The sequence below is a fragment of the Carassius auratus genome, unplaced genomic scaffold, assembly GCF_003368295.1.
Source record: "Carassius auratus strain Wakin unplaced genomic scaffold, ASM336829v1 scaf_tig00036835, whole genome shotgun sequence".
Taxonomy (NCBI): Eukaryota; Metazoa; Chordata; class Actinopteri; order Cypriniformes; family Cyprinidae; genus Carassius; species Carassius auratus.
The window spans coordinates 85000-107156 of NW_020526344.1; the positions used below are offsets into that span (position 1 = coordinate 85000).

Genomic DNA, 22157 nt, shown 5'->3' on the forward strand with positions numbered 1-22157 from the left:
GAACTGTAATAAATACTGTTGTATATACTTTAGTTTTTACTACGTAGTAAATTGTAATATATTGTAGTATAATATACCCTATAGTTGAAGAAAACATAGTACAGTATTGTGTAAAGTAATTTGTTTATATTACTAGTTGTTATATTACCACAGCAACTATAGAACTACCACAAAAAAATTATTCAAGTACTTTACCATAGTAATTACGTTAAATTAGTATTTTTCATTAGAATTAGAATGATTATTTTTCGAAAAAGCGAGAGGAAATAATAAATGTCCTTAATCAACTAATTACCCATTCGGCTTTTGATGCTTAATACAAGATGAAAACACTGCATACTCCGAGAACCGCGGTTCCGAACATAAGTAAATTAATATTCATGAATCAAACGTGGCCACGCCACTTCCCTTACAACTTTATTAATATTCATGAGGTATGACGTCACTGTACTGTTGATTCTTTGACTCAACGGTGATTCAGCGACTTTGACCGCATAAGAAACGCTGGAAACACGGATTTATTAATTTCGTGTCGATCTGTGAGGACCTGAGTTTCAATTTCGATTTGAAGTAAATTCAGCATTTCATCTAACAAAGTAGAATGGAGATCTACGGTCTTGTGACTGAGAAAAATGAACCAGGTATGAACAGGGGTGTTTCTAGGGTGAATGGAGATCCGGGGCTTAGCCCAGAAAAATCCATGTATGTGACTTTTTTATTTTAATAAATAAGAAATATTTACCTTGTTTAAAATATACAAAAACAATAAAAACAAAAACAAATTTAAAACATTTTATTTAAAGTATTGAGGAAAATACATTTGCTTTATGCAAACAAAAATTAAGAATTGCAAAACAAATGAAACAGCGCGAAAGCAATGATTTTGCAATACATATTTTCCATGGTCATATCTATTAATTTATTTGCAACGCTGCTTTTATTTTGCGTGTCAGTCTAGTTTGAGCTTGCGAAGCCATTTTTTAATGGACGGGGGCGTGTACAACATGCCTCCATGGAAATGACGTCATCAGCGAATCGCGAATCATTTGAATCAGTTCGGGAATTCGTAGCGGGATCGCGAATCATTTGAATCAATTTGGGGATCGCGAATCATTTGATTCAGTTCGGGAGTTCGTAGCGGGATCGCGAATCACTGGAGTCCCGCTACGAACTCCCGAACTGACTCAAATGATTCGCGATCCCGCTACGCATGTTGTACACGCCCCCGTCCATTGACTCCGCAGTTGGGGAGTTCGCAGCGGGATCGCGAATCATTTGAGTCATCTGACTCCAGTTTGGGAGTTGGAGCGGGATCGCGAATCATTTGAGTCAGTTTGGGAATCGCAAATCATTTGAATCAGTTCGGGAGTTCGGAGCGGTGTGTGTGTCCTAAAGACTGTGCTGCGCAACCGTTAACTGTTAGATGTTCAAAATGTAACATTAAATCAGACACAATTTAAAACCGAAAAAGAAATATAATAAGATTAAAAGTTACAGATACCTGAAGCTGTTGTATCTTGGCGTTCAAGTGTTTATTGGCTGGGGGGGTTTACTTCCTTTTTTGAAGAAGAAGAAGAAGATGAATTTTGCAATATCCATTTTAATTTTCAAATAAATTGATCTAGTAAAATACTACACGCCAAGAAACCGCCTGCTCATTTCATTGGCTGGATCGTACAGACGCTCATCGATGGTTGGCCAGTTTACATGTCAGTCAGAAGCACTAGACTCAGTGGGCGGTTTTCGTCGGGTGTGAATGACAACGTGTAACTTACTTGGGTAAATTTACAGACACTGTGGACGTGAGAGTCGAGAGATATTTATTTATTTAAATTCTAATATAAATTACTTTATTGGGCATGAAAACTCATTGATGGCATGGTAGTAATAAAAACATTCGGGGCTTTACTGAAAACATTCGGGGCTCCAGCCCCCTTAGCCCACCCCTAACGCCGCCCCTGGGTATGAATTCACCTGTTTGCTGTTACATGTTTCTTAAATTAAAACTTTTGCAATATGTAGGAAAACTGTAATGCATTGACGTATTACTATTGCATCTTAGTATTTAACAGAATTTATGTTTTCTCAGAGGATAAGAAAATTATTTTTTCAACGGTCAACTGTGGCATCTCACACATACTGTTCTCTTTTATTCATTTTATTATGTGAGATGTATTTCTGATGTTGTTGTGTTGGTTTGTGTGTCTCAGTGCCTCTGAAGAGCATCTCAGTGGAGCTTCTGGTTCAGGATCATGTAGCCACAGTCTCCTCCACTCTGCAGTATGTGAATGAGGAAGAGCGCCCCCTGGAGGTCTTGTTCGTCTTCCCTCTGCCTGCTGATGCTGCTGTCTGCCACTTCAGTGCCAAGATCGGAGAGCAGGAGATTGTGGCAGAGGTGCAGGACAGAGAAACCGTGAGTCCAAATACAAACTGCAGATCAGTTGCATATATTTACACTGTACATCACGTAACAAATCTGTATCCTGCAGGCGAGGGATCGGTATGATGACGCTGTGAGTTCAGGTCAGCAGGCGTTTCTGTTGGAAGAGAGCGCAGAGAGTCCTGATGTGTTCAGACTGAGTGTCGGGTGTCTGTCGGCGGGTCAGAACGCTGCTGTCACCATCATCTACGTCACCGAGCTCACTGTGCAGGACGACCACTCGCTGCGCTTCTGTCTGCCGGCTGTACTCAACCCCCGATACACACCAGCAGGTACTACAGCAGCTCTGACACACACTTTATTAGAGCAGAGAAGCTGATGCTGACACACTCTGTTTGTGCGTGTGTGTGTGTCAGGTTCTGCTGCTGGTATAGTCTCAGAGATTTCATCAGGAGCTGTTCCCTACACGCTGACTCTCAGTGTTCATGTGAGCTCTCCAAAGCCCATCTCCAAACTAGAGTCCAACTGCACTCTGAATCCTTTGGTGTTCCTCCACTCTGATCACACTCAGGCCACGGTACTGTGTGTCTTCATGTGTTTATCTGGATGTGTGAGCAGAGCAGTTTTATGCATGTGTTGTGTGTGTGTGCAGGTGAATCTGAGTCCTGGTCACATGTTTGATAAGGACGTTGAGCTGTTTGTGTACTATCAGGATACCCATCAGCCCTCTGCTGTAGTGGAGGCAGGAGTGAACACTGCCCTGCCAGGTAAGGGGTATCAGACATTGATATTAGATGACAAATTTACCTTGTAAAATGAATAAACTAAAAGGTAGAGTACACAGTGCACAGTATAAGTGTATAGTTTGTCATTTGGGACACAGCTTTTATCTTTATTTCAGGTTCTCTGATGAGGGATACAGTGGTTATGATAAGTTTGTACCCAGAGTTCCCAGAGGAAGTGATGTCATCATTGGCATCTCGAGGCGAGTTTGTTTTTGTGATTGACAGATCAGGCAGTATGGGAGACATGATGCATCAAGGGAAAGAAGCACAGAATCGAATTGAAAGCGCAAAGGTAAGATTTAAGATTCATTAACAGCATGTTTTTATGTCAGAATATCAATGTATTATTGGTTTTGAGTTTATGTTTCAGGATTTTATGGGATTGTGAAAAAATGACCAATGACTTGTGTACAATTAGATTTTGTTGCGTGAACTGCTTACACTAGTCTTAAAAGCTTAGTCATCTATTTTTGTCTTTAATATTCATCTGTAATGGGAGGAGCAAACGACAGACACAGTGGGCGTGGCGTCAGGCCTCGGAGAGGCTTTTTTTAACAGAAAATAAAAGGAGGGAATAAAAGTGGCCAAAGGGGTAGAGTGTCCAAAATAAACAGGGGATCTGGTGTCCTCGTCGTGCTGCGGGGTTCGTGTGGGTCAGGCAGTGTTCATGTAGAGGAGGGTCCAGGTAAGGGGCTCGAGGGGCTAGTGGCCGCATCCTGCTCATTGGCCGAGGCGCTTGCAGGGGATGGATGGCCCGGTATCCTGCCCCATCGGCCGTGTAAACTCTCTGGTGGCACAAAAGTGTGCATGCACAGGGAAGAGACCGGTCTCTCGAGGAGAGGCGCGTTGTTGGGCTTTTCAACAGCGGCGGTGATGAGGCTTCATTCACATCAGGTGTGCCCCATCACACGCCGCCAGCCCTGATTCGTCCAGTGCCCCTCCTCTCTTACACACCCACTCCTGCCGGGAGCCTGGTGAAGGGCGGCGATTTAGGACGGGGTGACGATGACAATCAGGGGGGAGGTGTCAGGGTTTGCAAGGGAGGAACTCAAGTGCAGACAGGATTCAACACAAAAGGGTTTATTAAATACAAAAAAGGGAAAACAAAAACCCACGAGGGGGAAAACAAGGGCTAGGGTAAGGACTAAATAACCAAACAAGACAGGGCTGACCAGATAAAGACACTAAACACTAACTATAAACAAACACTCACGGTATACAGGATACAATCACAGTCACCAGTGTGGAACACATCTGAGAAGCACATAAGTAACACAATGAACCGACGCAAGACAGAGCACACTAGGAGATCTAAATAGGGGTACTAATCAAGACACGACAGGTGTTACAGATAGGACAATCAAGACACGACTAGGTTAACAAGGGGGGCGGGGCAAGGGAACGAGACAACACAAGCACATGGCCCGAAGACAAGGCCATGCGCTTGTACACAAAACATGGGTCTGTCATGATCCTGCCTCAAGACTAGGAAAAATCAAGGACACGAGGGCCGAATCATGACAGAACCCCTCCCTTAAGGAGCGGCTTCCAGACGCTCCTCAAGGGAACATCAAACACGGGACACGACTGACATGACAGACTGGGACACAGACACAAGCCAACAGGACATGACAAATAACAACAAAGGCAAACATGAGTACACAACGGCAGGGTTGGGGTGACAAATCAAAAAAAAACAAACAGGGAAGGGGAGGGGACCACAAAGTTCATGGGGGACAGACCAGGGCGGGTGGGAGGGGTAGGAATCCTAGGAGGACAGGACGAAGGCTGACGACGGGGGGTACGGGCAGGTCTGGGTGGTGAGGGACGGGGAGGGGTCTCGGGACAACTGACAGGGGACATGACAGGACCAGACAAGGGACGCGGGACAACACTTACGGGACGCGGGGAGACGACATCTACTGGACACGGGGGGACCACAGGACACGGGGCCACATCAACAGGACACGGGGAGACAACGGCTGGACACGGGGAGACAACATCTACTGGACACGGGGGGACCACATCTACTGGACACGGGGGGACCACATCTACTGGACACGGGGGGACCACATCTACTGGACACGGGGGGACCACATCTACTGGACACGGGGGGACCACATCTACTGGACACGGGGGGACCACATCTACTGGACACGGGGGGGACCACATCTACTGGACACGGGGGGGACCACATCAACAGGACACGGGGCCACATCAACAGGACACGGGGAGACAACGGCTGGACATTTGGGACTTCTGGGGACAGGGTCAGGGGACAAGACAGGACTGACGGGGACTTCTAAAATTTGGACAAGACGGGACAAATAATCAGAAAATGCTTTAGCAGCTAGGACAATTGGCATCTCCTTAGGAGATGAAATGCACTGAACTAAAGTCTTTGCTGCAGAGTCGGCCGCGGCACTCTCCTGCGCTCTCACGACTGCCGACTTGCATACTGCCCTCTTCTTTGCCGGCTCGGGCACGCCAGCGCTCACCGCTGCTGGCACGGGCACGCCAGCTCTCTCCGCTGCTGGCTCGGGCACGCCAGCTCTCTCCGCTGCTGGCTCGGGCACGCTCACCGCTGCTGGGTCTAGCACGGGAACGCTCACCGCTGCTGGGTCTAGCACGGGAACGCCCTCCGCTGCTGGCACGGGCACGCCAGCGCTCTCCGCTGCTGGCACGGGCACGCCAGCGCTCTCCGCTGCTGGCACGGGCACGCCAGCGCTCTCCGCTGCTGGCACGGGAGGAGACAGGGTCACAGGACCGGCAGGCCCCCTCTTCCTCCTCTTCCTCCTTGGGCGCGGTGCAGAGGCCACAGCTGGGTCAGAGGCGGGTTGGGGGAGTTTGGTCTCGGGCAGGGCAGTCTCGGACGCCGAAGACTCAGAAGTTGACTCCCATGAAAACCGTCTCCCTCGTTTCATGGGGAGACTGCTGGCTGAGGAGGGCACCTCAGGACTCTGGGAGGGGCTTGCCTGACCCCCCAGGGTTGTCACGGCCAGGACACGACCCTCCGGGATCGCCGGCAGCTGGGTAGGTGGGGACCTCTGGGGCTCCTCCTCTCGCCCGCTCGCTCCGGAACGACCTCCCCTGGTCCCCCGGAACACCACAAGGCGAGAGCCCTCAAAACAATCTCGCTGGCTGGCTGATGCCATCCAGCATTGCCTCCTGTCTGCTGAGTTCCTTGGTGGTCGGTTCATTCTGTCAGGGTTTGCAAGGGAGGAACTCAAGTGCAGACAGGATTCAACACAAAAGGGTTTATTAAATACAAAAAAGGGAAAACAAAAACCCACGAGGGGGAAAACAAGGGCTAGGGGTAAGGACTAAATAACCAAACAAGACAGGGCTGACCAGATAAAGACACTAAACACTAACTATAAACAAACACTCACGGTATACAGGATACAATCACAGTCACCAGTGTGGAACACATCTGAGAAGCACATAAGTAACACAATGAACCGACGCAAGACAGAGCACACTAGGAGATCTAAATAGGGGTACTAATCAAGACACGACAGGTGTTACAGATAGGACAATCAAGACACGACTAGGTTAACAAGGGGGGCGGGGCAAGGGAACGAGACAACACAAGCACATGGCCCAAAGACAAGGCCATGCGCTTGTACACAAAACATGGGTCTGTCATGATCCTGCCTCAAGACTAGGAAAAATCAAGGACACGAGGGCCGAATCATGACAGGAGGCAGCTGATCGTTTTGTGGTCAGTTACAAAAATGTAGATTGGTCTAATTTGAATCAGAAATAAAACACTGGTGACCCTTTGAGAGACTTAACATTAACAACAGGAATGTGTGTTATGAAAGTCCATAGAGTTATGTTGAGTTTAAATATTTGTCTCTCTGTAGGACACTCTGCTGTTACTGTTGAAGAGTCTGCCCATGGGATGCTACTTCAATATCTATGGATTTGGCTCTGATTTTGAGTCTTTCTTCCCGTTAGTATCTAGATCTTCATTCATAGATATTCAGTATTGAAATCAGTCACTGGACATGAGATATTTTTCTTTGTGTTTTCAGTCAGAGTGTTGAATACAATCAGGACACAATGGATCAGGCTCTGAAGAGAGTGAATGAAATGAAAGCAGACATGGGCGGCACAGAGATATTACAGCCTCTAAAACACATCTACAGTCAGCCCTGTTACCCTGATCACCCCAGACAGGTACAACACCTCACCGTGCATCTGAACAACGCTCTGTACCGATGTGAAGTCAAAGTTTTTTTTTGTTTTTCTCTCTTCAGCTGTTCATCTTCACTGATGGAGAAGTGTTTAACACTAAAGAGGTGCTGGATCTGGTGAAAAGTCATGCTCACTCTCACAGGTAAAGGTCTGCTGGGTTTGATCTGTCCATCATTCATACCTTCATCACTAACAGTAACAGAGTTGATCGTGTCTTCAGGTGTTTCTCATTCGGGATTGGTGAGGGTGCGAGTGCCGCCCTCATCACAGGAATGGCCAGAGAGGGATCTGGTCACGCTCAGTTCATCACAGACACCGACCGCATGCAGCCCAAAGTAAAGCTCTCCACTGGATTTCACAGACACAAATGTTTCCTAGTCAAATGTCTCAATGGTTTCTCTTTCTCTTCAAACTATATCAGGTGATGCAGTCGCTCAGGTTTGCTCTGCAGCCCGCTGTGCTTAATATCTCTGTGGATTGGACCCTTCCAGATGATGTTACTGTTGACACACTGTCTCCACCCATCAATGTGCTCTTCCAGGGTCAAAGGACACTCATTTATGCCCAGCTTAAAGGAGAGGTTAGATGATGTAGCATGTTATGACATATAGACACCGTCTCATTGTTTAGATTAGAAAATTCTGCCTTTTCTCTTTCATAGAGTTCAGGAGGCTCTGAGGGAACAGTGACAGTCAAATACAGTCTTGAAGATCAACCAGTTACAAACCAGCTCCACTTCTGCCTCAAACCAACTGAAGAAACACAGTAAACACACACAAACACACTGAATTGGAGTGACATCAAATATTTGTTTTTCTAATTCAACACATTTCCTCCATGTTTCTGCAGGTTGTCTATTCACCGGCTGGCGGCTCGGACCCTGATCCGTTCTCTGGAGCAGAAGGAGAGGTCTGGAGCTGCAGATGTTGAGGGCATCAGGAGCAGGATGGTGGAGCTCAGTGTTCAGGCAGGAGTCAGCTGTGTTCATACAGCCTTCATTGCTGTGAATAAAGACAGCAGACAGACTGTGAAAGGACCCCTGCTGCAGAGAAGAGTGCCAACATACGGTTAGTGCTCTCATTGTGTGTGTATGAATCAATTTTACTGTCACTTTACTATTTGATGTTTACACTGAGATGTGGAATCAAATGCGTTTCAGATTCCTCTTCAGAAATTGACATGATGCAAGTAAATTATGGTAAGACAAACAATAATCTGTTATTTAAGCATAAAGATCTTTGCTCATTACTAGGGCTGGGTTAAAAAAAATCAATTTTTCGATTAATCGTTTTTTTAAATGTGGTCGATTCAAAATCGATTCTCAAAGGCCATGAATCGAATTTTTTCCATATTTATTTCCGAAGACATTGAACGCAAGATTAGCGTTAATCTAATTACAAATCTTCTCCACTAGATGTCACCCTCTTATGTGCCTTGTGCGATGGTACCAACGAACCTGTCATTCATTCATTCAGTGCTTAAGCAGTGGTTCTCAACCAAGGGGCAAGGAACTCGACCGGAAGTTGAAGTCGGGTGGGGGCTGCCATCTTTTAGCAGAACTTCACTTGCGTTAGCATTCCCATTGACTCCCATTCATTTTGGCGTCACTTTGACAGCAAATAACTTTACATCTGAGGCGTTTAAAGACTCTGTTTGTCCATTATTTATTTCTAAAGATACACGACAATGTATAAAGGGCTCCATTACCTTCTATGTTACATTATGGCCCCGTATAAACAGTTTTTGTAAAAAATAGGCTAACGATTGCGTCATAACCACTCGGCTCTCTGTCGCATTACCGTACAGACAGGAGGAGAAGCTCGCAAGCAATTAACTTAATATAGCGTACTGGCGTTACATTTTAAAATACTATACAAAATAATGAATCAGATTACTTACTCCTGCTCACTCACGACAAAGAACTCCCCGCTCAAGCTCGCCGTCTCTGCAAGATTAACGATGGCAGTTTGCACGCACAGCTACTAGAAGATTTACATCTGTCAGACAGGTTGCTGACGTCGTCAAGCTTCGTTTGAGTCTGCGCGTCAGAAACGGAAGTGCTAAAAACGCTAAAACTGGGCTTCATTTGTCTCAATTGAGTTCCAATGGGGTCGCTGTGTCCATTTCTTTTACTGTCTATGTTCTCAACCCGTGGCCCGTCACAAATTCAAATGCGGCCTACCATATGCTGAACACACACACACACACAAAACTATTGCAACTCACTTGAAGAAGTTCAAGCAAATGGAAACACCATATACTATGCAGCAATCATCCTTTATTGAAGATATGTGGCAAAACATCTCTGGAGAGAACCTCATATTATTAAATTCAAAAGTGTTTTCCATATTTGGATCAACACAGGCTACATTTGTGAACGCACATTTTCTGCAATGTCGCGCGTCTTACAGACTGCATCTTAAAGCCTCTTATACTTTCTGCGTCCGCGAGTCTGCTATGAACCGCTAGGTAGGCGTGACGTAAAAATCGCCATCGGAGAGCCGAGGCTCTGAGCAGACGACCGCGCGGACAGGTGTGTGTGGTCAGTAGTCTTCAAAAGCACAATTGCACATGTTCAGGCAGTGTGAAGAAGCCCATTGCCAATTGAACCTGTGCAATCCGTCAATAAAGAATATAAAGACAGCGATGTGCAACTATTCTGGGCAATTGTTTGTTCACATGTTTGTTGCAGAGCGGACCATCAGCGTGCGCTTTCGGAAGTATAAATGGAAGAAGTCCGGGTTAGCGTTGGCCGTGTCTGCGTCCGGATTGCTCATGCACAGTGTTGGGTGTAACGCGTTACAAAGTAACGCGTTACTGTAATAATATTACTTTTTTCAGTAACTAGTAGTGTAAGGCATTACTCGTTTGAAAATGGTAATATTATTACAGTTTTCCCAAGCTAGTTACTTGCGTTACATTTGCCAGTAGCACCTTCATCACACACAAGGCACACAACACAGAGAACAGAAGGGAAGGGAAGGAGGGCGTGAATGGAACAGTGATTGGTCTGGGTTTGGCACGAGGTATCATTTACCATCACTGATTGGTCGACAGCCGGCAGCAGAGCGGCACGCTCAGACAGATGGGGAAAAATGGAAGCGTCAACAACGGCAAGCTCTTTTTCAGAGGAAGGTTCCCAGCAACAGAAAGCTAGTTTCGACGGGTGGAGATTCAGTAATTATTTTGTAGGAGTGCTCCGATCACGATCGGCCGCTCGTTAATGCGCATCTCAGTAAAGCCGGTTCTCTAAAGCGGTTTATTCCATCAGGTGCGTGAACCATATGTTCATACAACCGTGCCAATAAACGCTGAAAATGAACGTGGATTTGCGCATCTTCTCAGTTAATAACGGCTCTGTGTAGTAACAGCTGCTCTATGTGAAATCACGCACCTGATGGAATTAACCGCTGATTAGAGAACAGGTGTACTGACTAGGGATGCACGATAATATCGGCACAACATCGGTATCGGCCGATAAAAGCTTAAAATGACCATTATCGGTATCGGCCGATATGAATATTTCTGCCGATGAGCCAAACCGATATTCTCCAAGTGAAATAATTGACCTGTTTTTCAGATGTGAATGTCTGTCTAAATTTGTAAAATAATAAATTTATGGTAGAATCAGTACAGAAGAGATACATGGATTTCTCTTCAGTAAAATTAAAGTTTAAATATATCAGTATATATTTGTAAATATATCAGTATATATTTGTATATATATCGATATCGGTATCGGCATCGGCCAAAATTATTTAGAAAATATCGGCATATCGAATATCGGCCAAAATCCAATATCGTGCATCCCTAGTACTGACGAGCAGTAATATAAGTGAGTTGTGTAAACAGTGATTTATGTGACTTCAATTATTTCTTATTAAACTGAAATCGAAAAGTAAAGAGTATTTTTTGGAAAAACCACATCCTGGTGTTAGTCTTCATATGCTGCTGAATAGTGTTAACACGGATATAGAAAAATAAGGAGTGCAAGAGATTGATTCCTAATGTCAGTTTATTTTTAATTAATACTACAGTAGTTCGGTTCCCTTTACATCTTTAACTACCCGTTAATATATCAATTGAATGGGTGACCTATCCTCATTAATAGAGCAAACATTTGCCCCCCCTGAGAGAATTGGCAGGAGCCGCCACTGATAAAGACCCTAAAGAACACTCCTCCTTTGTATGTTCTCCCTCCATCTGATGCATCTCAGGCAATCATAGAGTAATTAAGAAAAAAAGATGTAACTAGTAATATAACTAGTAATATAACTAGTTACTTTCTCCAGGGAGTAATAAAGTAAAGTAAGGCATTACTATTTTTGAGAGTAATATGTAATATGTAATATATTACTTTTTTGAGTAACTAGCCCCAACACTGCTCATGCATAAAGTATAACACAGGCTTTACAATCGCAACTTCATTGTGCTGTTACTACATCGAGTCGAATTTCACAAAATTGTTCAGCTCCCGACAGAATCAAGTTTAGTAGAATTATTTATTTATTTCAATGAATCTAATCGATTAGATATCATAATATTTAGGCTATAATATTATAAATCAGGTTGGTTTGTATTGGTGACGTAATGTGCGTGCGGCACGCGAGTAGCTACTTCAATTATCTTCCTCCACAAAAACACTAAGGCCTTACCTAATCTTGGTGAGTAAATGTTTTTCAAATAATAACTAAATATTAATTGAGTCTTAAATGCATAATGTAGGCTATATAAGCTAATGTTGGCCTTATTCTTTAATTATGTCAGCTGCGAAGGCGAAGCAAATCCGGCAGAGACTTTATCTTAATTAATTTCATTATTACCCATCTTAATTTAGATTTTATATTAATTACATTTTTTAAGAAAGACTTCTTTTTATTGGTGCATTGGCCTATTTATATGCTAAATGAGCCTATACCTAGGGCTATTTATAGAGTGCTGAGATGTTACGATGTTACAGGGGACTTATTTTATTTCTTTGTTCAAACTTCCAAGTGGCCTACTACGTTAGTCATTTATAAATTATGTTAAAACATGTATAAATGACTCATTCTTGACAAAAGGCAAAAGAGCTGCGTGTGTGCGTACATTTGAATAATGTCGGGCCATAAACGGGTTCGGGCTTTTAAAAAGCTGTCAATCAAATTTTACTTGTCGGGCTCGGAATGAAATCTGTCGGGCTTAACTTTTAAGGCCCGATTACAGCTGTAATAGAAAATCAAATCGAGAATTGAAATCGAATCGAAATCAAATCGATTTGAGAGCTTGTGAATCGAAATCGAATTGATCTGGAACATCTGAATCGATACCCAGCCCAACTCATTACCCTGATGTTACCTGGCATGTAGGCTAAACTAGAGAGCTGCACGGGTCCAATTTTGTAAATCCGCACCCGCCCGTACCCGCAGTGATTAAAACCGCATCCGACTCGTTTTCCGAACCATTGCTGTCAATTAAATTGTTCATTTAATTTCTCAGTAAATAAAAACTTACTTTGCGAATTAGTCCTTTTTTTTTTTCTTTTTTTTTTTAACAGATCAATAATTATAAAAAAATTATGAGCATTTGCATTTGGACAGTTACAGGGCCATTTCGTAAAATGGTCTTGATCTTGTGTACCCAAAAGCCTATAAATCTTTAAAGAAAAGTAAAAATTTTGGGGGGATTGGACAGAAACTGACAGTGTAACAGACAGTTATGAAGGTTAAAAACACTATATCTAAACTGCATTCCATGAAAGTGCAAATAAAGCCACTAGATGGCAGCAAATGATCACTCATTGGCACATTCTATCACTTATATAGTTCTTTTCTCAGGTTTTACTTCGTTACTGACAAAAGCAATAGTGCAATAGCAACAGTTACTGACACTTGTGTTGCGACATTACTGTCGAATCCAATATAGTCGGCACAGCATTGTATTTTAGTTTAAATCTTTCTGAAAATCCAGGACAAATTATGCCTTGTTTGTAAACAAATCTTCTGTAAAATGAAGCTTCATTAAAAAGAAAGTTCATCCACTCTTTCCTAATGTCAGGATCAGAAGGAAGGCAATGCAAAGACGTACAGCGTCTTGTTGTCTTTGGAGCCATCCTTATCGTTTGATTTCTATGTAGACCTGCGCGCTTGTCTTTAATTATTCACACTACAACTTTAAACACACTCATGCTTATCATAAGTTAAGGTTCGTAAATAACTATTATGATAATGTTTATGATATTTTTCTGTGTTCATTTTTATTTATTTCAGATCACATAGCACCCCGTGAGTTTCGTTTATCATCATCAAGGCATTGCGTTGCAGGTAAGAGAACAAAGTCTTAAGGAGCTTTTCTTGTTTGTTTGCATGTTTTGCTATTTATATATATATATATATATATATATATGTATATGTATGTATGTGTGTGTGTGTGTGTTTGTTTGTTTTCTTTTGATATGCATTAATGTCTGAATGTTTTGACCATTTATGCAGATGAACAATCATTTCACTGCTCAAAGATGATGTCGTTCACAGTCTTCAAAATGTCTAATCGGGTAACAGCAGGTAGGAGAACCAGACGTACTCAGATGTAGAGAATAAATCACTGAAAGGCCTTTTCACATGACTTGAAAATGAAGCAGAAGACAGGCTTAAACTCTTTTGATCAGGCTTTTACACTATTGCAGGTTCTGAGATACTGTATATAAACTGTGTAAAATGGCACATTTTTAAAAATATCTAGAAGTACACTCTTAACATCAGTCAGTCAAGCATTATAATATGATAATCAGTAATATTTAATGATATGACTTTCGTAATTAGAATTAAAACTTGATAACCATGTATGAATGCATATTAGTCATTATAAAGGCGTCATATGATTGTCACGGTTTTCGCTGCCTGAAGGAACACGGAGCCGAGGAAAAACGAAATAAGGCTTTTATTATATCCAACACAGGAGATATCCAACATGGAGCACAGAGGTAGGCACACGTTAGTAGCAAATGAAGAGACCCGACAAAACAGAACTGAAAAGACAAGGCTTATGTACAGCGGATAATGGGGAAACACAGGTGGATGGAATCACTAAATTAACACACATGAGGAAGAGAATAGACACACCTGGGAACTAATCAAACCAAAACACGGAAAGACAGAAACTGGGTCACGGGCAAAAACACACTAAATGAGTCCAGGTGTGACAGTACTCCCCCCTCCCGGTAGGTGCGTCCTCGCACCGTAGAAACAGAGGGAGGCGTGGGTGGGAACTTGGGAGGAGGTTCCGGTGGAGGACGGACTCCCAGGAGGGGGCCAGCAGACAGGGACCACAGAAGGAGCCAGGGAGGAGACGACGGAGGAAGGAGCCAGGGAGGAGACAGGAGCAGGAGGAGCCAGATGGTCCACCAGAGACCAGCCAGGACGGAGATCCAAGGTGGAGTCGACGGCGGGAGGAGCCATGGTGAAGGAAGGGTCGACGACACCAGGGGGCCGACAGGCGGAGACTGCACCGGTGGGTGAGGAGCCCAAGATGGAGCAGCACAGCCGCAGAGCCAGGGTGACGACGAGGATCCGGAGGGCCTAGGTGGAGCTGAAGGCTCAGGCGACCAAGGTGGAGGCGGGGGCCTGGCAGACCGCTGTGGAGCCGGAGTGACCGAGGATGGAGGTGGAACCGGAGGGAAGGAGGAGCCTGACAGAGCCGGAGGGATGGAGTGACGAGGTGGAACCAGAGGAGTGGAGTCCCGAGGTGGCGGATGGTCGACGACTGACCAAGGTGGAGCCGGAGGGACGAGGGAGCCCGGTGGAGCAGGTGGGATGACAGGCCACGGTGGAGACGAGGGAGCTAAGAGCCAAGGCGGAGCCGCTGGGTCGAAGGACCGAGGAGGAGTCCAGGGCTCGGAGGCTGGAGGCGGAGACAGGGCCTTAACGCGCCAGGGCGGAGCTGGAGACTGGCAGTCCAGCGGCGAACCATCGCGCCCCGATGGCGCGGACTGAGGGTGAGCTGCGGGACTGACTGGCACCAGCAGGGATGGCGAGGAACTGGCTGGTCTAGGAGGAGAGAGGAGAAGGATGGGAGGAAGGACAGGAGGATCAGGACTGGACGGAACCAGCGAAAGAGGAGTAGAGGGACCAGCAGGTTTGGGAGGAGGCGGGAGAGGGAGGCTGGGAGGGAATACAGGAGACACAGAAGATTCAGGGCTGGGCGGAACCAGCGGACACACAGAAGATTCAGAGCTGGGCGGAACCAGCGGACACACAGAAGATTCAGAGCTGGGCGGAACCAGCGGACACACAGAAGATTCAGGGCTGGGCGGAACCAGCGGACACACAGAAGATTCAGGGCTGGGCGGAACCAGCGGAGAAACAGAAAACTCAGGGCTGGGCGGAACCAGCGGAGACACAGAAGATTCAGAGCTGGGCGGAACCAGCGGAGACACAGAAGATTCAGAGCTGGGCGGAACCAGCGGAGACACAGAAGATTCAGAGCTGGGCGGAACCAGCGGATACACAGGAAACTCAGGGCTGGGCGGAACCAGCGGAGAAACAGGAAACTCAGGGCTGGGCGGAACCAGCGGAGACACAGGAGACTCAGGGCTGGTCGGAACCAGCGGAGAAACAGAAAACTCAGGGCTGGGCGGAACCAGCGGAGAAACAGAAAACTCAGGGCTGGGCGGAACCAGCGGAGAAACAGAAAACTCAGGGCTGGGCGGAACCAGCGGAGAAACAGAAAACTCAGGGCTGGGCGGAACCAGCGGAAATGGAGCAGAGGAAATGACTGGAGGAGGTAGGAGTGGGAGACTGAGAGGGTATGCAGGGGAATCAGGGCTGGACGGAACCAGCGGGGAAACAGGAAAATTAGGGATTACCTCCATAGACCAGTCCATCAGATCCAGAACTTGCTCCATAAGGCTTTCAGAGACTGCAAACAGCTCACCCTCAGTCGCAGGAGTGTGGGCAGGGCTTTCCTCCACGCCCTCGATCTCCACGAGGACTCCCACGATGCACGGTGTGGCCGGCTCACACACCTGGTCAGTCGCGCTCTCGAGATCCTGTTCCCTGTCAGTGGATGGCTCGGGCTCTGCGGCTGCGGTGGGCTCTGGCTCCGTGCGGCGTGATGGTGGCTGGCTGGTCTCTGGGTCGGGAGTGGGACTGGCGAGATCCACTATCGGGCAGACGGTGAAAGGTGAGCCATTTCTCGTCAGAGTCCACTCCACGAATGCGGCGAAATCCTGCCGAGGACCATCTTCGGACGACAACGCTCTGCATTTGGAGTTCAGGCTGGTGTTGTAGAAGGTGCAGAGCGCGTCGTCCGGGTAGCTGGTGGCATTAGCTAATAGAAGAAACTGTCTGGTATGGTCCTCGAGAGAACGTCCTTCCTGCTTCAGCAGGAGGATGAGGAATTCGGGACGATAGAGGGGATCCATAGAAACACTACAAAACAAAAAGACTGAGAAAAAAACGAAAGCAAAACGGAGGGAAAGACGCAGTTTTAAACTTTCCTTTTTTATGGTCGGGTCTTCTGTCACGGTTTTCGCTGCCTGAAGGAACACGGAGCCGAGGAAAAACGAAATAAGGCTTTTATTATATCCAACACAGGAGATATCCAACATGGAGCACAGAGGTAGGCACACGTTAGTAGCAAATGAAGAGACCCGACAAAACAGAACTGAAAAGACAAGGCTTATGTACAGCGGATAATGGGGAAACACAGGTGGATGGAATCACTAAATTAACACACATGAGGAAGAGAATAGACACACCTGGGAACTAATCAAACCAAAACACGGAAAGACAGAAACTGGGTCACGGGCAAAAACACACTAAATGAGTCCAGGTGTGACAATGATGCTGCTAATAAGAACATTATTTTGTGTATCTGGTGTAATGCAATGTGTTTATGGGGTTTAAGGTTAAAATACACACTATTTTCCACATACTGTTCATTCCTCTATGCCCTGCCTTTCTGAAACGTGTCGATTTTTACAAAGCTCATCGGTCTGAAAAGCGAGGTGTGCTGTGATTGGCCAGCTATCCAGTGTATCCATTGTGATTGGCCGAATGCCTCAAGCATGATGGAAATGTTACGCCACTTAACATACTGTGATGCCGTGTCCCGGGAAGATGAGACAAAATCAATAGGGAAGTCGTGGCCTAGTGGTTAGAGAGTTTGACTCCTAACCCTAGGGTTGTGGGTTTGAATCTCGGGCCGGCAACACCACGACTGAGGTGCCCTTGAGCAAGGCACCGAATCCCCAGGCGCGCAGCATAAATGGCTGCCCACTGCTCCGTGTGTGCGCGTGTGTGTGTTCACTGCTGTGTGTGTGCACTTTGGATGGGTTAAATGCAAAGCATGAATTCTGAGTATGGGTCACCATACTTAGCTGAATGTCACGTCACTTTCACTTTCTTTCAATGAAACCCGTTACAAATGAGGCATTTGTTGCATCCAGTGGGGACATGATTACTGATTATAATAACTTATATTGTCTTTTTATGCGTTGCGATTGTGCCGTAAACATTAAAACCATGTCTGGATTTGTGATCGGAGAAATGACAAACAAGTGCTACTCTACTCTGCTCAAAACTCGTTTCGTTTGAATCATCAGTGGCAAATTCTTTAAATATGTATATGTACTTACAGGCTGTGAGTCAGAAGCACCTGACTGTCCTTGCAAAGTTGGAACTGCTCCACTTTATAGAACAGCCTTAAGATTCAGCACAGACCTATCGTAGGCTAGTCTGCATATTCAGGAAACAGACCTCCATAAAATGTGTCACACAGCGTCACACACCGCGGGCTTGAGAACGGCGCAGCTGGCGGATTCGACAAAGGAGCTTGCGGAAACCATATGTGACGACTCCGGGCTGGACTCCGGTTCGTCCACGGTGAAAGCCGATCCGGCGAATCACAGCGTGAAGTTGATGTATTTCCTCAGTAAAAAACACACAGCATCTCCACAGCATGGCAGCGGTGGCGGCAACAGCGAGAATAAAAGTTACACCTTCTTTATTTGCGTGAATGTTTGGTTGGGGTTATGCAAATCTTCCCACATAGTGATGTATACATGTGGGAGCATGTTAGAACGAGCCGTTTTAGGGGAGTGTGGTTGACTCTTAACTTTTATAAAGAATATCTCTTTGGATTTGAGACTTTAGTCTTTGCCACTTTACAGATCTTCTTTATGCACCAATAGCTTGTAACACGCCAATAAGAAAGGAAACATTTTAATCACATCATATAACCCCTTTAACTGAACTTTGGACTGGTGGTAGTCTGCGTCTGCTAAATGATTAAATGTAAATGTAATGGTAGTGCTTTTATGGTCATTCAGTGTTTCTGAATAAAATAAAAAATAACAAAAATACTGATAAGGTAATAATGATACGAATTTTACTAATAAAAACTATAAAATGCACTAAGGATTAATGAGCTGCTATATTCATGAATATTAATCAGATTGTGTGCATTCACTCGAACTGATTTGCTGAAATCAAAACGGGGATGATAATAAATGAGTGCTAGCCAATGAGATTGTCATTTGTGCATTAGCTCCGCCCACTACCAGGATCCCCAGCAGTTCTTAAAAGCTGAAGCATTCCAAAGGAACAACTAAGAATATCGTTTATATGTAGCGCATCAGTTCACTCTCTATTTCTCTCTCTCTCTCTCTGCTTGTGTGTAAGACAATGTGAGGGTGAGTCGTGCGCTTCAAACTAGAGTTTGTTACATTAAATACAGGTGCATTGCACATCCATTCATTCAGATGGACTGAAAAATATCACAGATCGCTTAACGGAGGGTGAAATTATATAAATAGCCTACATTTTTTAAAAATAGTGAAGGAAAAGCGGAGAAGTTACCAACTCAAATAAACTGTTACTGTTAATCCTTGTTCTGAATAGAGTGAGAAAAACATCGTTTTCATTTGAGCTATCTTTTCTTTTTTTTTTCAGTGACTGCACCTGAACAGAAGATCGGATTCATGACAAGTAACGCAATGAATACACAGCGTCACTAAAGTTCACTAACTGTGAAACACTAATGCAGCAGCACTTCATGGTTAACGATCATTGTTTTCATTTACAGAGATCCAGAATTTTTTCCGCCGTGGTTCTAAGACTGCGACTGCCATGTCTGAACAAACAGACTCTGAAATCAAAATTGATGGTATGTACAGTATATATATATGACCAATGGATCCTCTGCAGTGAATGGGTGCCGTCAAAATTAGAGTCATACAGCTGATAAAAACATCACAAAATGTCCATAAGTGATCCACATGACTCCAGTCCATCAATTAACATCTTGAGAAGTGAAAAACTGTGTGTTAGTAAGAGACAACCCCGTGATAAAGGCCTTTTTAACTTTAAACCTTTGTTTTGGCTCAAATACAACTGGTCTTAAAAGTCGTCTAATCTGAATCAGGAGAGAAGTATGCACAGATCCAAAGTCCATAACAGTTTTAAACAAATTTGTTTGTGGATTGTGATGTGAGAGGACAACAGGTGATGGACTCTATCACTGGAGGAAGAAGTGTTATTATGGAATATAAACTCATATTTTGGCCAGAAGTTATGGTTAAAGTTAAAACGTCTTGATGAAGTTGTTCCTTTACAAAATGTTGTTCCTTTACAACATTTGACACACATTTGACAAGTGTAGTAGGTCATGAAATTCTCATTGTTTTATAGGTATTTAATACATTTTATTATCATTATAAATTTATTTTTTGTATTCTTGTGTGTGTGTGTGTTCAGCTGCTCCTGAGCTCCAGAAGGACCTGTTACTGCAGCTGGTTTCTCTCCAAAAGGCGTCCAGCTGCTGGGATCTGGACTCCACACTGGCTGATGTGTTTGGGAAGACGGAGGATGAGCTGACCAATCAGAAACCAGCACAGGTGAGAGATGTGATGTAATAATCAGACAGTGCTGATTGTGCGCAGTGTCCAGTAACAAATGCAGTGGATGATGGTTTGTACACAGGTGGATGGGTCAGTATGGGCCACTCTCCTGGCTCTGATCTGGTTATACGGCTGTAAAATAGAGCAGCAGGTGGAGTGGCAGTTTGTGGCCTCATCAAGAGACGTTTCAGCAGATATCTTCAGTTCTTTGACACACACTGATGATTTGAGTGTGTGTGTGTGTGTGTGTTTCAGTGGGAGATCTGTCTCAGTGTGTGTGTGAGGGGAATGTCCTGCTCGGATGTCAGGTGACCAAAGAGACTCTGGGAATCTGAAGATATCACTGTTTCTACATCCTGATCCATTTAACTGCCAAAGACATATGTATGCACATATGTGAATTATATTAATAAGATTACTCCATAGCTTTTCTAACTGCATCAACAACAGAGCCAAACTGATAAAACAGCACGTGTGCCAAGCCAGAAGTTTTTTGCCAGCAAAAAGCTGCTGATCTACAAATATCTCTTTAACAATATATTTGTTTACTTCATAAATCATCAGTATGAATGTTTATAGCTTTCATTGTTTGCCATATGAATATTTGTTTTCTTAAAATGTCAAAAATTGAACAAAAAGTGCATTAAAAATCTGTAATTTAGATTGATAAGAGTTTTGCAAATAATTGTAAATAGGTTAATTGCAGTTACAGTGTTTATATTATCAAATAGGTTGTATTTGGATGGATTTACTCTATATTTTTGTTTGTAGCATTATTCTTTTGATTTCATAGCTTCTATTTGTGATTTTGCTCTAACACTGGCCACTTTTTTAGTATTCCACATGGAATTTAATTGGCTCTTAGTAGGTTTTTATTTATTATGATTCTCTCAACAGGAAATGTCATTTTGGTCCATCCTAACCGTATCATCCTAACAGTGAGCATAAATATACGTGGTACCACGTGACAATGAGGTATGTGTAAGTTAAATAATGTGCATTAAGACTGTCTTGGAAAACTAGTGTTACTTTGTCTTCATTATGTATTATTTTTACAGTTCAAATGAATGGAGTTTTGTTTGATGCTTGTAATTTGTATGTTTTTGGACACTGTTAAAAACAAATATATCTACTGAGAGAGAGAAAAAAAAGAAGAAAAAAGTGCAGAGATTTGGTGAATATGAAATTTGGCAAGTAACAGCAAATGACTGACATTAAAATACGCATTGTATTCAGAATAACTAATATAACATACATTTATTTAAATAAATAAATAAACGTTGCATTAACAAAAAAAGTAAAATTCACAAAAGAAAGCTTCACAAAATAATTCAAATAAATGAAAATAAGTCTCTTCCAAAAGATAGCTTCGTTTTGGGTGTAGCAATTATGCTAAATTTGTATTCATTTAGTTTTTTTTTTTAATCGCATCACAGATTGTAATTGTTGTTGATCATGTGATCATCCGGTAGGCGGTGGTAATGCATTCGCAGTCAAATAAAAGTGACAACAACTTTGAAGGGACTTTGAACTGTTCTACTTTCCGTGCGTGATTGATATTATTGTAATTTACAATGATTTACAGTAGTGATGCAAAGTCCGATTCATTTCCGGAGAAACGGTTCTTTTTGGACAGATCGGCTCACTGAATCGGTTAAAAAAAGCCGATTAATCGGTTCTGACGTCATCAAGCAATAACTTCTCCATGCATTTCTTTTTCTAACAATTAGATAAAATTAAGAACAAAAAATCAAGAAAGACCTATGAAGCTTTTTGTTACTTTAAATTGTTTTAATTTTACCCCTGGCATGAATTGTTTCACTTTACACATTCTTATGAATGTTTTATTTGTTTTTGTACTTGTTGCGAGTTGTATATGCTTGTACAAATTTGTGTATAATTTTTGCACAAT

At 43.9% G+C, this 22157-nt stretch overlaps 1 protein-coding gene across 1 annotated transcript; it reads left to right on the forward strand.

Annotated features, from left to right (window-relative positions):
- Window positions 1–476: 476 nt before the first annotated feature.
- LOC113082819 (von Willebrand factor A domain-containing protein 5A-like) lies at window positions 477–21104 on the forward strand. The gene is made up of 21 exons (XM_026254253.1): window positions 477–641; window positions 2211–2413; window positions 2490–2712; window positions 2797–2957; window positions 3033–3147; window positions 3282–3457; window positions 7035–7123; window positions 7206–7350; window positions 7431–7510; window positions 7589–7703; window positions 7790–7948; window positions 8030–8133; window positions 8218–8435; window positions 8528–8566; window positions 13617–13670; window positions 13839–13910; window positions 19299–19334; window positions 19432–19512; window positions 20103–20242; window positions 20328–20452; window positions 20496–21104. Exons 1-21 carry the CDS (start codon window positions 602–604, stop codon window positions 20578–20580), a joined length of 2460 nt encoding a protein of 819 aa, XP_026110038.1. The 5' UTR covers window positions 477–601; the 3' UTR covers window positions 20581–21104.
- Window positions 21105–22157: the final 1053 nt, after the last annotated feature.